Source organism: Motacilla alba, chromosome 2 (genome assembly GCF_015832195.1).
Source record: "Motacilla alba alba isolate MOTALB_02 chromosome 2, Motacilla_alba_V1.0_pri, whole genome shotgun sequence".
Lineage (NCBI taxonomy): Eukaryota > Metazoa > Chordata > Aves > Passeriformes > Motacillidae > Motacilla > Motacilla alba.
The window spans coordinates 31,003,816-31,020,156 of record NC_052017.1 but is presented as its reverse complement, the minus strand read 5'-3'; the positions used below and the strand labels follow the sequence as shown (position 1 = coordinate 31,020,156).

The window sequence follows — 16,341 nt, the reverse complement described above, 5'->3', positions numbered from 1 at the left end:
ATTCTATATTATATATCCCTTCTATTTGAAAACAAAATATAAATAAGACTAGGAGTATTTCCTGCAAGCAATTATGCACATATTGTGCACAGCAAGTTAGTCCAGAACAAAATGTTTCTGTACCTTGTTAATGAGAATGTCAAGTAAGGTAATGCCCAAAGATTCCCATAAGTCAATACACATCTCTTCTACTGCCTTTTTTGCTATGAGCCAGATAATCTGTTAAAGAAAGAAAACCCAGCAGTTTATCAAAAATTTTTTTGCAACAAATCTTTCCTACCTGTTTGTTTTTCACTGACCCTCCAGGTGCTTTAAAAGTGTCAATTTAATAATTTATTAGAGTATTGTTCTTGATGTTGAAATGATGTTGACTGCTGATTTTTCCTTTCTGAAGATGATATTTTATTCTCCCCTATTCAGACTACCCATTGTTCAAGAGTTCTTGAAAACAGTAATAGCAATGCAGTGTTATAAATGTTTTAATTCTAGAACCACTTCACAGAAAACATCTGAAGTAAATATTTAGATACGTGTGAACATAAAAATTGTGTCTCTGTTCTCAATATTAATAGTTGACACTTGCTTCAAAAGGGGAAAATTATGTAAACACTTTAAAAGACAAAATTTGCAAGACAGAAAATACAGTAAAGTAACTTTTCAGAAGAAAAGTTGTATAAATACTTTATTAGTATTCTTTGTAGCTTTAAGAGACTTTTCCTTCTAAATATTGCTGAAGCTTATCAGAAGAAGCTAGTTAGATACTTACTAATTTTCTCTATCCAAACTACATTATAATAAATTACTGGTTGCCAAATTGCTTATTTGAAATAAGTCGGTGGCAAAAAGAATTAAAATGTGAACAAAAGAAGAATAGAAGTAGTAAGACATAGAAATATTGAAATATACTGTATTTACACACAACTGGCCATGTTTAACCCCTTACCCCTCAATTTTCCTACTCTTGCTCCTCCTTAAATCACCTAAACATCTCCCTTTTCCTGCCTCTTGATCCTCCCCTACACATTATGTAGTAAATCCTGTACAACTTGAAAAGGCTTTTCTCCTGCACTGAATGATGTATTCCAACCCTAGGCAGCACATTTGCTTGGTCTGAAAGGGGATCTAGAGAGCTGCTTGCTTGCAGCACTTTGTCATGATGGCTTTTCCACCTGGACACTGGGTCCCTGCTGGGAGAGTCCATGGAGGGGCCTGAATAAAGTGTTTGTTTCTTGGTAGTCCTTGGTTCAGGTTGTGCTGTGGCCAGCAGGACCAGGGCAGTGATTGTCCTCTAGTACTCAGCACCGCTGCGGCCACGCCTTGAGTGCTGTGTTCAGTTGTGGACCCCTCACTGCAAGAAAGACACTGAGGTGCTGGAGAGTGTCCAGAGAAGGGCAACGGAGCTGGGGAAGGGTCTGGAGTGCATGTCCTATGTGGGAGCTGGGGTTGTTTATCCTGGAGAAAAGGAGGCTCCAGAGGAACCTTACTGCTTTCTACGGCTGCCTGAGAGGAGGCTATAGCCAGATGGAGTTCAGCCTCTTTTCCCAGATAATCTGGGATAGGACATGATAAAAAGGCCTCAAGTTGCACCAGAAAAGGTTTAGATTGAATATGAAAAAAGATTTCTTTGCTGAAAAGGTTGCCAGGACTTTAAACAGGCTGCCCAAAGAAGTGGTGGATCACCATCTGTGGAGGTATTTAAAAGACGTGTAGATGGGACACTTAAGGACATGGTTTAGTGGTGGACTTGTCAGTGCTAGATTAACAATTGAACTCAATGATTTTACAGGTCTTTTCCAATGTAAATGATTCTTTGATTGTATGATTCTAGGTTCCTGCCTGCTACTCTGCCTTCCCTGTACTCCTCTTGACTTGTGGAGATTGGTCCTCAGTGATCTGATGGCTTCTGTGGTGGGTCTGAGGGTAGCCCAACAGGATATAATTTGGGTTCCCCATCCTTCCACTGTCTCTCTGAGCATCCTTGTGGGTGTGCAGGTGAGCTTTATGACACAACTGAATAGCTCTTCTGCCACAGATAGCAGTCCAGATAATAATAAGAAGGAAAAACTAACAAAAAACCCAAACCACCACTCCTCCACCAAATAGTTGTAACCTTTCAATTGTAACTGATTTTTGTTAGTGAAATTTAAACCCCTCTGGAGGAAAGCACCCATTTGCTGTTGGCCTTATAAGTACACGTATTTGATACTGTGAGTTGTGGGAGATGATTTCTGGAATCTGTTCCTTCCTCATTTATAAGGAAAAAAAATCAGAAAAACAGTGAAGAAAATGTGCCATTTTACATTGGTCATACTTTTCGGTTTCTTTCGTGTTTTCTTTTTACCTTGTTTTTGATGATGATGGAAATATAAGAAGTGGTTTCTTTTTTGTAAAGAGCTTCATGTAGATTGCCAAGACTCACTTCCAAAGAGTTGAAAGTCATGTTCTAATCATTACAAAATTCTTCTCTTTTTATCAAGCTTCAGTTATTATGTGTGTTTAAAAAAGGGAGTTGCTTTTGGATACTCCTTGGAATTACGTGGTGTTCAAAGAAGCTGCTGCTAAGAAATTGCAGAGTTCAAGTTTTTCTTCTTAGCAGAAGAATGTGGCCATGAACAGCTCTCCATCTGCCTTAGAAGAACACCTTCATTTATAGCTGTATATTTAAATTTATATTTTAGAGCACAGACAAAGTTGCCTGGCATGAAAGACAGCTTTCCTAGGCAGCGGATTTATTGTACATTGAAATAAGCAGCTCACAGAAGTGGACAGAACCAATCTGACATCATGCAGCCTGTTCATGTTAGTCTTCACATGAAGAACTACTAAAGAGTTGTAATGTCAGAGTTCTGTCTCTTGTAACAGTGGATAACAACTCTGCACTGGCTAGATGCCTTCTGCTGCTCTCTGAGCTGAACAGGAAATCTAATTTATCTCATGTGGTTTCCTGATGAAATATATACTGGCAATGACAAACGTATGAGCACTGCTAAATTCAGTTGCTGAATTCAGATAGTGAAAGATATCTTCTGGGTTTTTTTGTTTTGTCTTTTTTTTCCTACAATGAAACATTAAACTTGCCAAACAAATGACTAAAGGTCAACATAAAATATAATATGGAAATTGCTTCTTTCTTTAGTTACCTGAAAAATAATAACTAAAATATAATTAAGAGAGAGAGAGAGATTTCTGGTTTAATGTGTATATTTTACATATCAAAAAATGGAAGATATTCTCACTGAAGTAACATCTATCCTGAAGCTTCACAAGGGCACCTCACAGCTCCCGAGTAAGCTCTGCATTAGTGCTTATCTGAGATGACTAAAGAGCATGAATGAAATGCCAAACTCTTTGGGTACCATTAAGTCTCCCTCTTTGGGAAGGTATGCATTCAGTCACTAGGGAGAGAAAACAGCCAGACAGTGAAAACAGCCAGACAGTGGCTGCTGAAACCACACAGTGGTGCAGGTGAAATATTTGGCTATGAACAGCTAAACTATTTAGTCAGTAATAATTTTTATTCTAAGTAGAATTCCCTGGTCAACATCCAAATGCTGACACTAGCTGTTTTTCCTGGTTCAAACAGAGAGTGAGAAGGGGAACAACTGGGATAACCACAGTCAAACCTGACACCTTCTGTTTCATGTGATCAGTAAATACTTTGTGCAAAGTAAAGCTGACATAGCTGGCACAGCAAAGCAGGTAGCAGCTCTAGAAGCAAAAAACTGGCACTCTGGAGCTTATGCCAGTTTGATCCCTTCTGCTATTCTGTATCACAGGACATATTGTAGATTCTTTATTTTCTACTCTTATTTAAAAAAAAAATTTGTTTTACAGAGTTTGTAATCTCCAATTTTTAGTTACAGAAAGACTCTAGAAACATTTAACATCTGTGCTTTCTCTAAGTTTGCTTGTTCTTGACAATGCTTGTCTCAGAAAAACCACAATCTTTCAAATCATGGTGGTCTATACTGATCTCACTGGTCATTGCAGCACTAGCCATTAGCAAACACAATTCTACACTATCTAATTAAATTCTTCTGGGTTTGGCATTTAGTTTTGTGGGCTGATTCACAGCAATGTACTTACTTGTGCTGGGTTCATATACAGCTGTGTGGCTTCACAACTGCCATTAGCCAATTTGAGAAGGTACTCTTCCAAAAAGAATGATTCTTCTTTTTGCCCAGGTGTGCATCACCATTGATTTCCTTGTGGTTGTACCGGTGTGGCCATGGAGCAACTCAGAGAAACACACTTAACCCAACTGGAAAAAAACAGTCACACAAAAGGTATTTTCTCAGCTCAGCTGTTTCAGCTGACTGTGGTGATGAAGCAGCACATCCCCAACACAAAGGGAAGGTGAGAAGATGTGGCCAGACACAAACTAGAATTGCACCCTTTCAGCAGCAGTGGAGATCAGCTACAAGAGGTGTGACACCTTTCCTTCGCTGTGGGGTTAGCAGAACACCTTTACACCTATTCTCTTTGCTTTCATGAGGCCCCTTCTTCTTTCTCACCTTTGTAAGAGGCTCAGCAATGCTGTCAGGCTGTGCTTGTATCATAGCTGGAAAGAGAGGCATGCTGTTTGGACTCCTGAGCTGCCTTTGCTGGCAGCAGAACCCACACGAACACCTTATAGCTGTTGTTTAGCTCAAGTTTTAAGCCGAGACTCCACAATTATCCACACTGGTTTTCAGCTTCAAACTGTGTATAGGGACAAGTGGACTGATGTACTAGGAGGGAAAACCTAAGTAGGAAATGCAAACAGGAGAAATTTGTCTGACATTAGGACATATGGGGCAGAGTTAGCTTAAGTTATAAGTGACTTTACTTATAATAAGTGAACAAATAAGCCCAGAATGAGGAATGTCTCACAAGGACTCAGCATGAGACACGGTATATGAGCAGCATCAGGACATGTGGTGGCCTCACAGCAATTTTAAAGCATATAATTAAAGTTTCATAGAATATGTGAATGAGCCAAAAAATAAGCAGGAAGGATGAAACAGTTACCATTCTCAAAGCACTTGTGAAAGTTGATCCCCTGTCTATCATGTTGCGAATGTGGATATTTACAAAGAGAGGCTAATGCTGCTTTAAATGGTGCAATACATTAACACTCTCTGGAGAGCTATTATGGTATGTGAGACAGGTTTGCTCTAGCATCCTCTTTGGCCTTGCTCCTAGACATTTCTCTTAAGCCAAAAGCTGAACTGAGTGATCAGACACTACTATTTCACTGGGTTTACAAGTCTCACAGTACTCTGTAATTTGGAGAATCTCCTTTGCTGGACATTTCATATTCTTAAAGAATTTCTGGTCTAAACTATGTCAGCCTTTTTTTTTGTTTTTGTTTTTTTAATTATTCTTTATTGCAGGCATTTTTTAACCTTTTATTTGGCTTCTGGGGAAAGGATGCTTATGCCAATAACTGTGTAGCTGTGCCATAGTTTGGGAAGAACCTGTTGGTGTTGACCCAAGCGTCTGATCTTCTAATTTCAGCAGAAGAAGACCCAAACATCTGAAAAATGTGCCTGGCATGTGACTCTTCAGCACACACCAAATACACTCCAGAAAAGAAGCACTGAAAGTATCACTTTAGTATGAATGAACCTGCCCTACCTACTTGAACTTTTTAGCCTATATGTGAAGGAATGCAAGAGTCAGCAGTGACTGTAAATGATCTCAGTGGTCAGGAAAGCCTTGCTCCCCATGCCATTGCTCCCTTCCTTCCTGATCCACGTGTTCTTGTCTCCTCAAGCACCCATCCTTCCTTGTTCAGGTTATGTTCAGGCTTTGTTGTGAATTGACATGACCCACTGCTGACTGAAAGTGGTTCCCAAAAACACCTCATTAGCTGTGGAGCTGCCGTGAGTGGTCAGTGCTGGGGCAGAGAGGAAGGGTGGGAAGGGCAAGTAGCAGTGTGTGCATCAGCTGTGGAGGGGTGTTGAGTCAGCTTCCTAGAGCTGTGGAGCCACCCCTCGAAGATGAATAGTCTGTCTTGCAACCAATGACAGTGAAAATGCTAACTAATAATGTTCTATAAACTCTGGTTAACAGTGTTGCTAAAATTACTAATAAAGACAAAAACTGGAAGGTAATGCTCTCTTCAAGCCTGTCTTTGCTGCCAGTAAACCACTGATAATGGAGTAATATGCAGCTGAAACTTAATTGGAGCACTAAGGAAAGCTTGAGCTATTTATGGTATTTAATAATTTAATAGTACAAAGTGCAGTGATTGTAGTAGTATTAATTTTTCTATTTAATTTAATTATTACTTCTATTCCTTAATTAATAATGCAAGAATGTATTTTTGTGTAGCACTTTTTTTTTTTGTGTAGCTCCCATTTTGCACCAGTATTTAATCAAGATTTTCCTGCTGTTTGTACATTCTGGTATACACACATTCTGAAAATTTGTTTGAGTCTGTAATCTATGAGATAGATCCCTGCAAGGCTCATAAAAAGGATCTTATCACTAAATGTTTATTCCAGGATGTGTAAGGGACCTCCTACTTTTACGTTCTTATGTTTACAACACTCCAGTAAAAACAGGGAATTTTATTTCTCCTACTACAGTTGGGATATCAAAGCACAAAGATGTTAAAGTCTGTACTCAAAAAGGTTATTTAAGATCATGGGTCCCACTAGATGACTTGCCTTGAGTGCTAAGAAAAGGTTCTGTGGAACAAGCACTGAAGTTACATCTGCCAAATCCAAGAGGATCTTCCTTACTACTGGACTTTACTGTCTCACTAAGATTGCAATAAAGAGTTCTTTAAAACTGAGTTTAGAGTACTTTGTTGAGTGGGAAGAAAGATTTTTCTTCTAAGGGAAGTTTTGAATGTGGGTCACAGGAGGGCAAAAAGGATATAAAATAGCTGCTGATGCACATGTTGGCTTTTATGGGCAAGGAAAATGAAAGCTGTAATGTTTTGGGAAAAAAACCCCAACTTTATCCATGACATAAAAAACAAGCTTAAGTTGGGAATACTGAGTTATCCTGAAGCCCTAAAGGATTGAAGTCAGTAGAGAATAGTCATCCCACTGGAAAAATAAAGGAGGTACTCCATAGATTAACTTAGCATTGCTCTAGAACAAGATGTTGTTACTTAGAAAGCCAGTGTGCTGACAGCCTGTGCCCCTACTCAGAATGTATAGCATGGAAAAAATATAAAATAATAAATTTTAAGCTAATGTCTTAAATGTGAAGAAATAAGATGCTGTATTTGTGTAATGGGCTTGCTTTGGTGCACTGATGGTAAATTACTTCTCAGTGTTTAAGATCATTTATGAGTATAACCATGTCTCTAAATTTTGTACCTCTATTTTACATGAAGTCAGTATTAGTAGATCTGCATACAACTTTTATGGCTAAGAAAGCACATTTTAAATTGAAGGGCGTAAAATGAGGAACAAACATTTTCCAAAGGAATTTGCCCTGACGTGAAAGAAATTCTTGGTGTGACCTCTAATCTCCTGTGCTTGATATAGGAGACCAGCCTAAAGGAAGAAAAGAAGGTGAATTCTCAACAGGTGGCATAGACAGAATATACTTTATTATGACCTGCCTTGTTCTGGGAGTTTTAAGTATCATTGGAAACAGAACTGGACTTTAGGTCTGTGCGTGACCTAGTCGGACTAGTCTTACTTTCCAGAATATAGTTTCACTCAATGAAATTTTTACATTTTCATAATGTAGTATTCAAATTTTAATTTTGTTTTAATTTTTATTATGACATTTTATTAATAAAATTGATTTTATACAATGCATTGTATATAGAAAAATGAGTATTCAAGTGTTGTCATTTTACCAGTTCCATGAGTAATGTATTTTCTATTCACAATATTTTCTTCTGTAGTCTATATAAATGTGCTATTTATATGTTTTATAATAATAAATTATTCTCTTCAGGATGTTCAGAGTATTTGATTTAGTGACTGAAGACTAGTTTTAAATGCTAAAATTAAAGACAGATATTATTAGATAATCTTGAACCAACAAAATTATTGAATACATGAAAATTGTCAGAAAGCAGCAATATATTTAAAAAAAAAGAAAACCATATTGGAATTATGCGGGGAGTTTTTTATTCTTATATTGTCCAGATTAATATTGTTCCAGTGATTTTACAAATAACTATCCATTTCCACTGCATTTCATCTTCCTTTCCCTGAGCAGTATTCCTGATAAGACTCACACAAGTAAACACTGACACATTTGAGAAAGAAACAGAGGGTAAAATTTCATGGGATGTATTTCCATAATCCCTTTTTCTAGAATTTCACTGTGCCTTGAGAAGGGGAGGTTTTGCTCCTCCTGTGCTCACAGGGCCTCAAGCACTGTTGGTTCCTACAGAGTTCTTTCTCCTTCTCTACTATCTGTAATATTCATCAGCCCCCTCTCCAAGCCAACTGAGCTCACTGCTCAAGAAGCTCACTGCCCATAGAAAATGTTCTCTTTTGCTGTGCTTGTGTGCTGTGTTACTGAGCTGGATAGGTCACAAAGAGGTGCCCAGTGCTGCCTACATGGTGGGAGCAGGTGCTAGGGGATGGAGAGTCCCCTAAAAAAAACAAAAGGAGTGCTTTTTCCCTTTTTTATGGTGAGGAGTGGTTTCATCAGCTCACCCTGCTTAATGTAACTTCAAGTTCATTTAGTGAAAAAGGAAAGGGGTTTTTTTGCTATTTTTTTCAATTATTTTGAAGACAGATAGGGAAACCCCTAGAGGGACTGTAGCCTCTGAGTGAGTCCCAATGGAATAACGACCACGGCATTGATCATTAATAACGAAGGCATTGTGTTGATATGGCATTTAACATGGTAATGAATTACCCAATAAGAAGTTTCAGAAATTGTTTAATCAGCTTTGTTCTGAAATTATTTAGCTGAAGGTACTCTAATGAAGAATTTTTTACAACAAGCAACACCTTTTTCTTTCCTTTTTTTTTTTTTTTAATGAGGCTGTCCCACATTTCCTAACAGAAGTGATTTTTAGCTCTCTTAGATTCTGTTAATGTACATACTAACAGCATCAGCTCTTCACAGCAGCCTAACTAAGTTTTGAAGATTAAGCAAGTCTTCTCCCAGCAGTCTTACTACCTATTCAAAGGGCAGTGTTCAAAGCACAGCGAGCACCTACCAGGTTATATCCCTAGTCCCTGGATAATACAGAGCTAATTACATAGCTGGTGCTCAGAGCAACTGGGAAATTGAAATTGCAAGAAAGCAGAGATATTTTTCAGGGTATTTAGCTTCCATTCCACATAGAATGACATGGCTTGTTCCTTTCAACCCATATGCTAGAAACAGCAGCTCCTTCATCTCCTCCCAAAGTAGCCTCTCATTGCTGCTCAGAATGATAAGGTGTTTGTAACTTCAGTGATAAATATTAAATATACATCAGTGAAGGCATGAAGACGAAGCTAAAGCAGAGCCAAAGTTCTGCTTCATTCAGCCTGGAAAAACATTTCGCAGTGACCTAATTAGAGCCCTCTAGGACCTGAAGGGAGCAGACAAGAGAGATGGAGAGGGACTATATACAAAAACTTGTAGTGACAGGACAAGGGGGAATGGATTCAAACTGAAAGGGAGTAGGTTTAGATTAGAGATGAGAAAAAAAGCTTTCATGTGAGAGTGATGAGACACAAGAACATGTTGCCCAGAATAGTTAAAGAGGCCCTATCTTTGGAAGTGTTTAAGGCCGGGTTGGATGGAGCTCTGAGCAATCTGGTCTGGTGAAAGACATCCCTGCCTACAGAAGAATGGTTGGAATTAGATGATCCTTTAGGTGTCTTCCAACACAAACCTATTCTATTCTATTCTATTCTATTCTATTCTATTCTATTCTATTCTATTATTTTATTCTATTGCCTCCCAGGGAGCTGGTAGATCATGGTGGATCACCCATCCTTGTCAGTGTTTATGATGCATTTGAACAATGCCATTAATTACATACTCTAAGTTTTGGTCAGTCCTGAAGTGGTCAGGCTATTGGACTGGATGATCTTTGTAGGTCCTTTCCAACTGAAGTAGAAAATAAATGAAACAATGCACCAGTTTGGAACATCTGTGAGTTCCAGTCTCATCTGTGCGTCTGGGCCCTTGCACAATGAGCTGTGGAAAGGGGACCTGCTCTGCCCCTTCCAGCTAGCTTCCCTGCCAATTGCACAGAAGGCACAAGAAGGGGCTAGGTTTACAAACAGATATCTCATCCAGATCCAAAAAGATTGGTTTGCATTAATGAAGTACTGTTGAAAAATGAGCACTTTTCTCTTTTAAATGATAACAGTTATTTGAAAGGATATTAAAGCTGAGAAGTGCATGTTTCAAGAGACTGTAAGCAATGTCACTTGTGGCTGTCAGACGCCTTAAATATCTGTGATTAGGCTTCAACAGAAGGAATGACAAATGTGGCTTTTTAAAAGAAAAAATTCAGTGGTTTTTCTTTTCAGCACTGAAAAGATAGGATCCAGTACTTTGGTGTTGAACAAGAGCTATTTTTCTGTGTGCCTGGTTGAAAGGAAGAGTGAATGAACAGAGAATGACAAGCTCATACCCCAGATCCTTCTGTTAGCTTACTCAGGTGGAAAAAAGAACAATTATTATGAAGAAGAGGAAAGTTACAAGTATATCAGATTGCAAATAACACAAAAGATTATCCTCTAACCGCAGATACCGAAGCCAACTTACCAATGTTTTCTGGAAACATTATGTTTTAATTTTATGTGGCAGATGCTTCCAGAGAATATCAAAACCACTTTCAGTTACTTCTTCAGTGGCTATAAAAGCAACATCTAATCACAGAGAGATTGAGCTAACCATGTTAGAAAACCACAGTCTTGAGCTGTGTTTAGTTTCAGATTGTACTCTTTGCATAAGGCAAACATGAAGACTTCTTACATAGAATATTTCTTCGTTTTGTTAGTGCTTCTCTGCTTTATTCAAGCTAGGACATACTCTCCAAAGTAGTCTAGGCTTAAACTAGTTCTAATCACAGCCTGGGTGTTGGGATAGGCTCTGATTTAGTAAAGTAAAACCCGTTCCGAGTCAGTAGGCATCTATAGCTTTCTTGTAGCTTCCTTTAATAACCTGTTTATTAATTAATAACCTGCTCAAGCCAAATGCAAAGGAGCATCAGAAGTCACAGTCATTTGTTGTAATTGTAGTCTTGAGTGAGGAGATGGAGGTCACAGAAGCTGAAAGACGAGGGAGTGGTCAGGAGAGAATGAGGCATGTAGTGATGTGGCCCTGCAAAACTCCCATTGATGAAAATGCATCACAGGACTCTTAGTAACCTCAGTCTGCCCTTGGGCTCTCCAGCAAGGTGGTCTATCCAGCCTTTCCTTAGCTACAGCTCTGTATCTGCTGCCACTCTAAGGACAGCAGTGTGCCCTTGTGGCCCAGAAGCCCAAAGGAGGGGCATCAGGAAGAGGATTTCCAGCAGGTTGAGAGAGGTGATCCTGCCTTTCTTCTCAGCCCTGGTGAGGCTGTGTCTGTGGTGATATATCCAGGTCTGGGCTCCTCAGCACAAGAGACACATGGAGCTCCTGGAGCAGGTCCAGCAGAGGGCTACAAAGATCATTTAGGGACTGGAGCATCTCTGTTATGAGGAAAGGCTGTGGGAGCTGGGCCTCTTCAGCCTCTGGAAGAGATGACTGAGAGGGAGCCTCACCAATGTCTGTCAGTGTCTGAAGGAAGGGTGCCAAGAGGATGGAGCCAGGCTGCTCTCAGGATGGAGCCAGGCTGCTCTCAGGATGGAGCCAGGCTGCTCTCAGGGGTGCTGAGCAATAGGACAAGAGGTGATGGGCAGAAACTGCTGCACAGGAAATTCCACCTGAACATGAGGAATAACTTCTTTACTGTGAAGTGACTAAGCGCTGAAACAGATTGCCCAGAGGTGTTGTGGAGTCTCCCTCACTGGAGATATTCAAGAGCTGTCTGGATGCAATTCTATGCAGTGTGCTCTACCATGACCCTGCCAGCCTTTCCCATTATGTGATTCTGTGTTTCTGTGAAAGCAAACCTAAACCTACCCCTTTAAGGACCTAGAACTAGGACAGCATCCCCTTGGAAGGATGTGCTTTAGCATTCCCATCTATTTCAGAGAAATAAAACAGGTGTCTTCTGCAGGAAACTCCAGGCAGATGAGGAAATTATATTGAAGACAGGAAAACAATACATTGTTCTTCTTTAACCGTTTAGTAACAGAGAATATCAGAAACTCTTTGGAATTTCCATGGTCACAGGCACTACAAGGCCACATATGAAAACAACTCCTTCCCAATAAAATTTTGCAACAACATTGTCTCAGCTGAAAAAGGAGGTAAAGAGCTTATGGCAAAACACAAAACTTCTTCTTCTTCTTCATAAATGTATATTTTAACATGGGTGCAACCTGGAAAACTATGTCACAAACAGGTGATGTACACATAAAAGATAACATTACTGCAACGATTTTTTGCTTCTGCAGAAGCCATCTTGCCATTTTCTGTATTTTTCATGTGTGCCAGCAGCATAAGCATTGCAAGAATTTTATTCTAAAATGATTAGAATAATTAAATGTCTTGGTTTGCATGCTGTGTTATACCTGACAGTCCACCACTTACACCTCTGCATAAAATTCACCAGTTTTTATCTCAAATTTTACCCTTCAAAATGCAAAAAAAAAAAAAAAATCCATTTATTCAAGTTAGAGAAATAATGATCAGTTTTTTAACAGTTTTCTTTTTAACAGTTACCATCATTATTTTCCATCCTAATAGACCAAACTTGGCTAAAATAAATTATAAAGAGGATGGTTTTCATAAGCTGCATGTCTGTGCTAACCTTAGCACAGCACAACTATATATAAAGCTAAAAGGTTGAATGTGGTATTTATGATGAGGATAAGAAACAAGATATATAAAACTAAAAGGCTACTTGGGTCCTTTTTTGCTAGTATTTACTATGTGATAAATATTTGTCCTAAATAGTTCATTTGACTCATGTGGAAAGAGATGTACAAGAAGGTACACGAGCTACTCAAATGTGCTTTAAAAATTTAGTAGCAATGGGGTTAATTTCTATAGGAAGATTGTAAGGAAATGAAAGATTATTTGTTTTAAAATTGCTGCATAAATGCTATCTGTTATTTGACATCAAATCTCTGAGATACTTTATAAATTTGTAATGTCTTCTTCAAAGAGTTACTATCTTGTAGTAGCCTAGATCAAAGAGTCTATATTTGACTGTAAAATTGGGGAAATATTGGTTTCCCATTGAATCCCAAACTCTTTGCTTTTTCTGCAACCTTTCAGTCATCATCAAGCTCTGAAGGCAGAAGAATGAGCTGGCTTGCTTCAGGCTGTAGCAGGAGAGAATGACAGCTCTTACCAACAACTGTCCCGCATAGTCTGAGAGGGCATATCACTCATTAACCATCCACATGTATTAGTTTCAGTTTAGTCATCTAATTTTTTTCTGTGTCTTCAGCATGCATCTTTAACTTGACTCTTACTGCTTAATTTGTAATTAAGGCATTTGCCTTCAATATTGAAGTAAATATCATCATCTTGCTGAAAAAATAGTTTGCTGATGTCAAGGTGGGACAGCAGAAAAGGGGTAGGAGCATGAATTAAGGCTGGGAAAAACACAGAAAGGCTTGCAAAAGTGAAGAAGATATGAAAGGGATATGATTAAAATCTATTTCCTTTTTCTTTTCTAGAAAATTCACAGAGTGGATGGGAAACAGGACCAGGATAGCGATGGACATGTCTGGGCACCAGCACTTTCCTCATCAGCCTATGCAGTGAATTCTGTGAAGAAGCAGGGGAAGCTGGTCAGTGCTCCCCATTTTAACTTATTTGTCATTGCTACAGGGAAAGGACCATCAGGGCAGAAGATGAGCTTTACTGAGGGTATGTGTGACCTCTGCTTTACAAAAACCAAGTTGCAGCAGCAAAGTCGTAGAGATCCCTGGAAGATCTATGTCTCCACCTATGGATAGACAGGTGATAAGTAACTATATTAACTGTACAGCTCTCTGGTCTTCAGTACTTGATGTTTCTGTATGCACTGGGGAAGGTGCAGCTATAGACTTGTACAGACTCATTTAGCACCTCTAGAAGGTGATTATTTTACTCCAGGAAATTCTGTAGTAGGAACATGCTGATCCATTTCAGGAGGTGCTTAAGCACAAATCAGGAGCTGGGCATTAGACTCATTTTAGCAACTGAGACTACTGTGGCCTTTTTGCTTGGTTGTTTGTTTAGAACCTACCTTTTGAAGGTAATTGAGATGTTTTCCTACTTAGATTATGTGGGATCTGATTCAAAACCCAGCCAGGTTACAGAGCTTATAGTGAAATGCAGTGATTTGTGTTTTGTTCTCTCCAAATCTTACCCCAGGATGGTGATGAACACCACCAGTTCCCACTAAATCTGACAACCACAGTGGCAGCCGAGATCTCTCAGCAGAGAACTGTCCCTCTTGAAGCAGATGAATGGTAAATTGTAACATAATGTTCATATAATCTGTAGTATTTAGCAAAATGGCAAATATTACCTTTTGAAATAATGTTTTCTTTCCTGAAGTGGCTTTAGACCTTGTGGCACTATTTGACAGTCTACTAGTAAAAAGTCTTATTAATTTGCCTGTAAAAAAAAGGTATACAGGAAGAGTTTTACTGCATTTTGACACAGGAAAGTTTACTGCCTGTGTTCCTTCATGGGTTACATATGTTGAATATAGTATTTATGAAGAGGATAAGAAACAAAATATATTAATAAGTAACTGAAAATTACTTATGCTGCCTTTTTGCAGTTAATCTCTGGCATCAATCTGGAATGAAATCTGTGGAAATTTAAACATGACAACCTGAAATATAAGATTAATAACCTGAAATTGAGTACTGTTCTTGAATTGTAAGTAGAAATTTTGTACCTTTAAATTTAATTAATTCCATTCAAATTCTGCTTGCATGTGTGATGAATGTGCCACAGGACAGCAGTGAGAAAAAATAAATGGCTTAACACATGCTGCAGTTCTTCCCACACAATGTTAGATTTGCTGCAAAAACTTTAGGTATGGGGGGATTATAACTGAGGGATAAAGTTTAGATTTCCCTTCAAAAAGAAATAACCACAATATACTTTATTTAATTTTAAATTATTTTTAAAATTTGAAATAAATAAAGTTTTTTAAACAGTGCAATATTTGAAATAAAGTAAAATATAATTATTGTAATCAAAAAAGAAGACAACAAAAAGAGAGGCAGGAATAAAACTCAAGGAAGAGAAATGATGCACTATACAATTACTCACCACTGCAGCTGACTGCTGCCCAACCCAGCCCTAAGCATTCATGAGACCCTCCTGCCCAGTTTATATCCCAGGCATGGTGTGGAATATCCTTTCAGCCAGTTTGGTCCAGCTGTCCTGGCTGTGTTCCCTCCCAGCTTCTTTTGCACCTCCTCTCAGGCAGAGCATTGGAAACGGAAAAGTCCTTGAAGAAGTGTGAGCACTGCTGAGAAACAGCTAAACATCCGTGTGTTATCAACATTATTCTCATGCTAAATCCAGAAACAGCTAAACATTAGTGTTATCAACATTATTCTCATGCTAAATGCAAAACACAGCACTGTACCAGCTATTAGGAAGAAAATCAACCTTATCTCTGTGGAAAGCAGGACATCTGAGCATATCAGAGATTTAACCAATATTCAGGAATCAAGGAAAAGAAAAAAAAAATCACAGATTCAGTCTGATTTTCAAGGGTTTAGTCCTGTGTTTTTCTTGGGGCTAAAATCACAGAATCACAAAAAATGGCTGTACTGAGTTCCATGCACGTTGTATTAATTTGTACAGCTATTTTTACAAGCAAGTCAGCACCTATATCATCTGCATCTTTTATTATGACATTATTTTTTTCTCTTGGGCAGTTGGATCAAAAAGAATGTTATTTGGGGTAAGCCTATATAACATAAAAAGTTATGCCATCACTTGCTCAGAATGCTGTATGATAATATGCACTTAAATAAAGATGAATCAACAGTTTAGAAAAATAAACATTATTCATGAATATACATATTAAATAAAGTGTCTATAGGAGGGGGAAAAAGTGAAATTCTTTGTGCTCTCTCTTCTATACAGATTGCCTTTGCAAGGTGAAAAAAAATATGCCTTTTCTTTGAACTCAGTAAATGCCCTCTGGGTCAGTTATCAAAAGGGAAGGGGACTTCTGTACAGTCATCTTAGCAAAGGAATTACAGAGCCCTTCAAGGAGATGACATGCTTCTGGGGACCGTAACGCCCACATCAATAATATTAAATAGCATTTGCTATTAAAGGGAATCCTGTTACAAATGAA

The 16,341-nt window shown here is 38.5% G+C and overlaps 1 protein-coding gene across 9 annotated transcripts in view; it reads left to right on the top strand.

Moving 5' to 3' along the window:
- The window catches only part of LOC119697358, a 27,158-nt gene extending 10,817 nt beyond the window's left edge, over positions 1-16,341 (top strand). For 5 of the 9 annotated variants that reach the window (XR_005255826.1, XR_005255823.1, XR_005255824.1 and 2 more), the window contains one exon: positions 1,829-4,635. Coding sequence is in view for 2 of the 9 variants with exons in the window: in XM_038128061.1 (XP_037983989.1) it covers positions 1,829-1,992; positions 13,700-13,813; positions 14,382-14,479; positions 14,797-14,800 (380 nt within the window). In the remaining 7 variants the exon portion in view is untranslated. Of the gene's footprint in view, positions 1-1,828; positions 4,636-5,499; positions 6,099-13,699; positions 13,814-14,381; positions 14,480-14,796; positions 14,898-16,124 lie in introns of those variants that run through there. The other 4 variants (XR_005255825.1, XR_005255822.1, XM_038128061.1 and 1 more) reach the window with 3 other exon arrangements.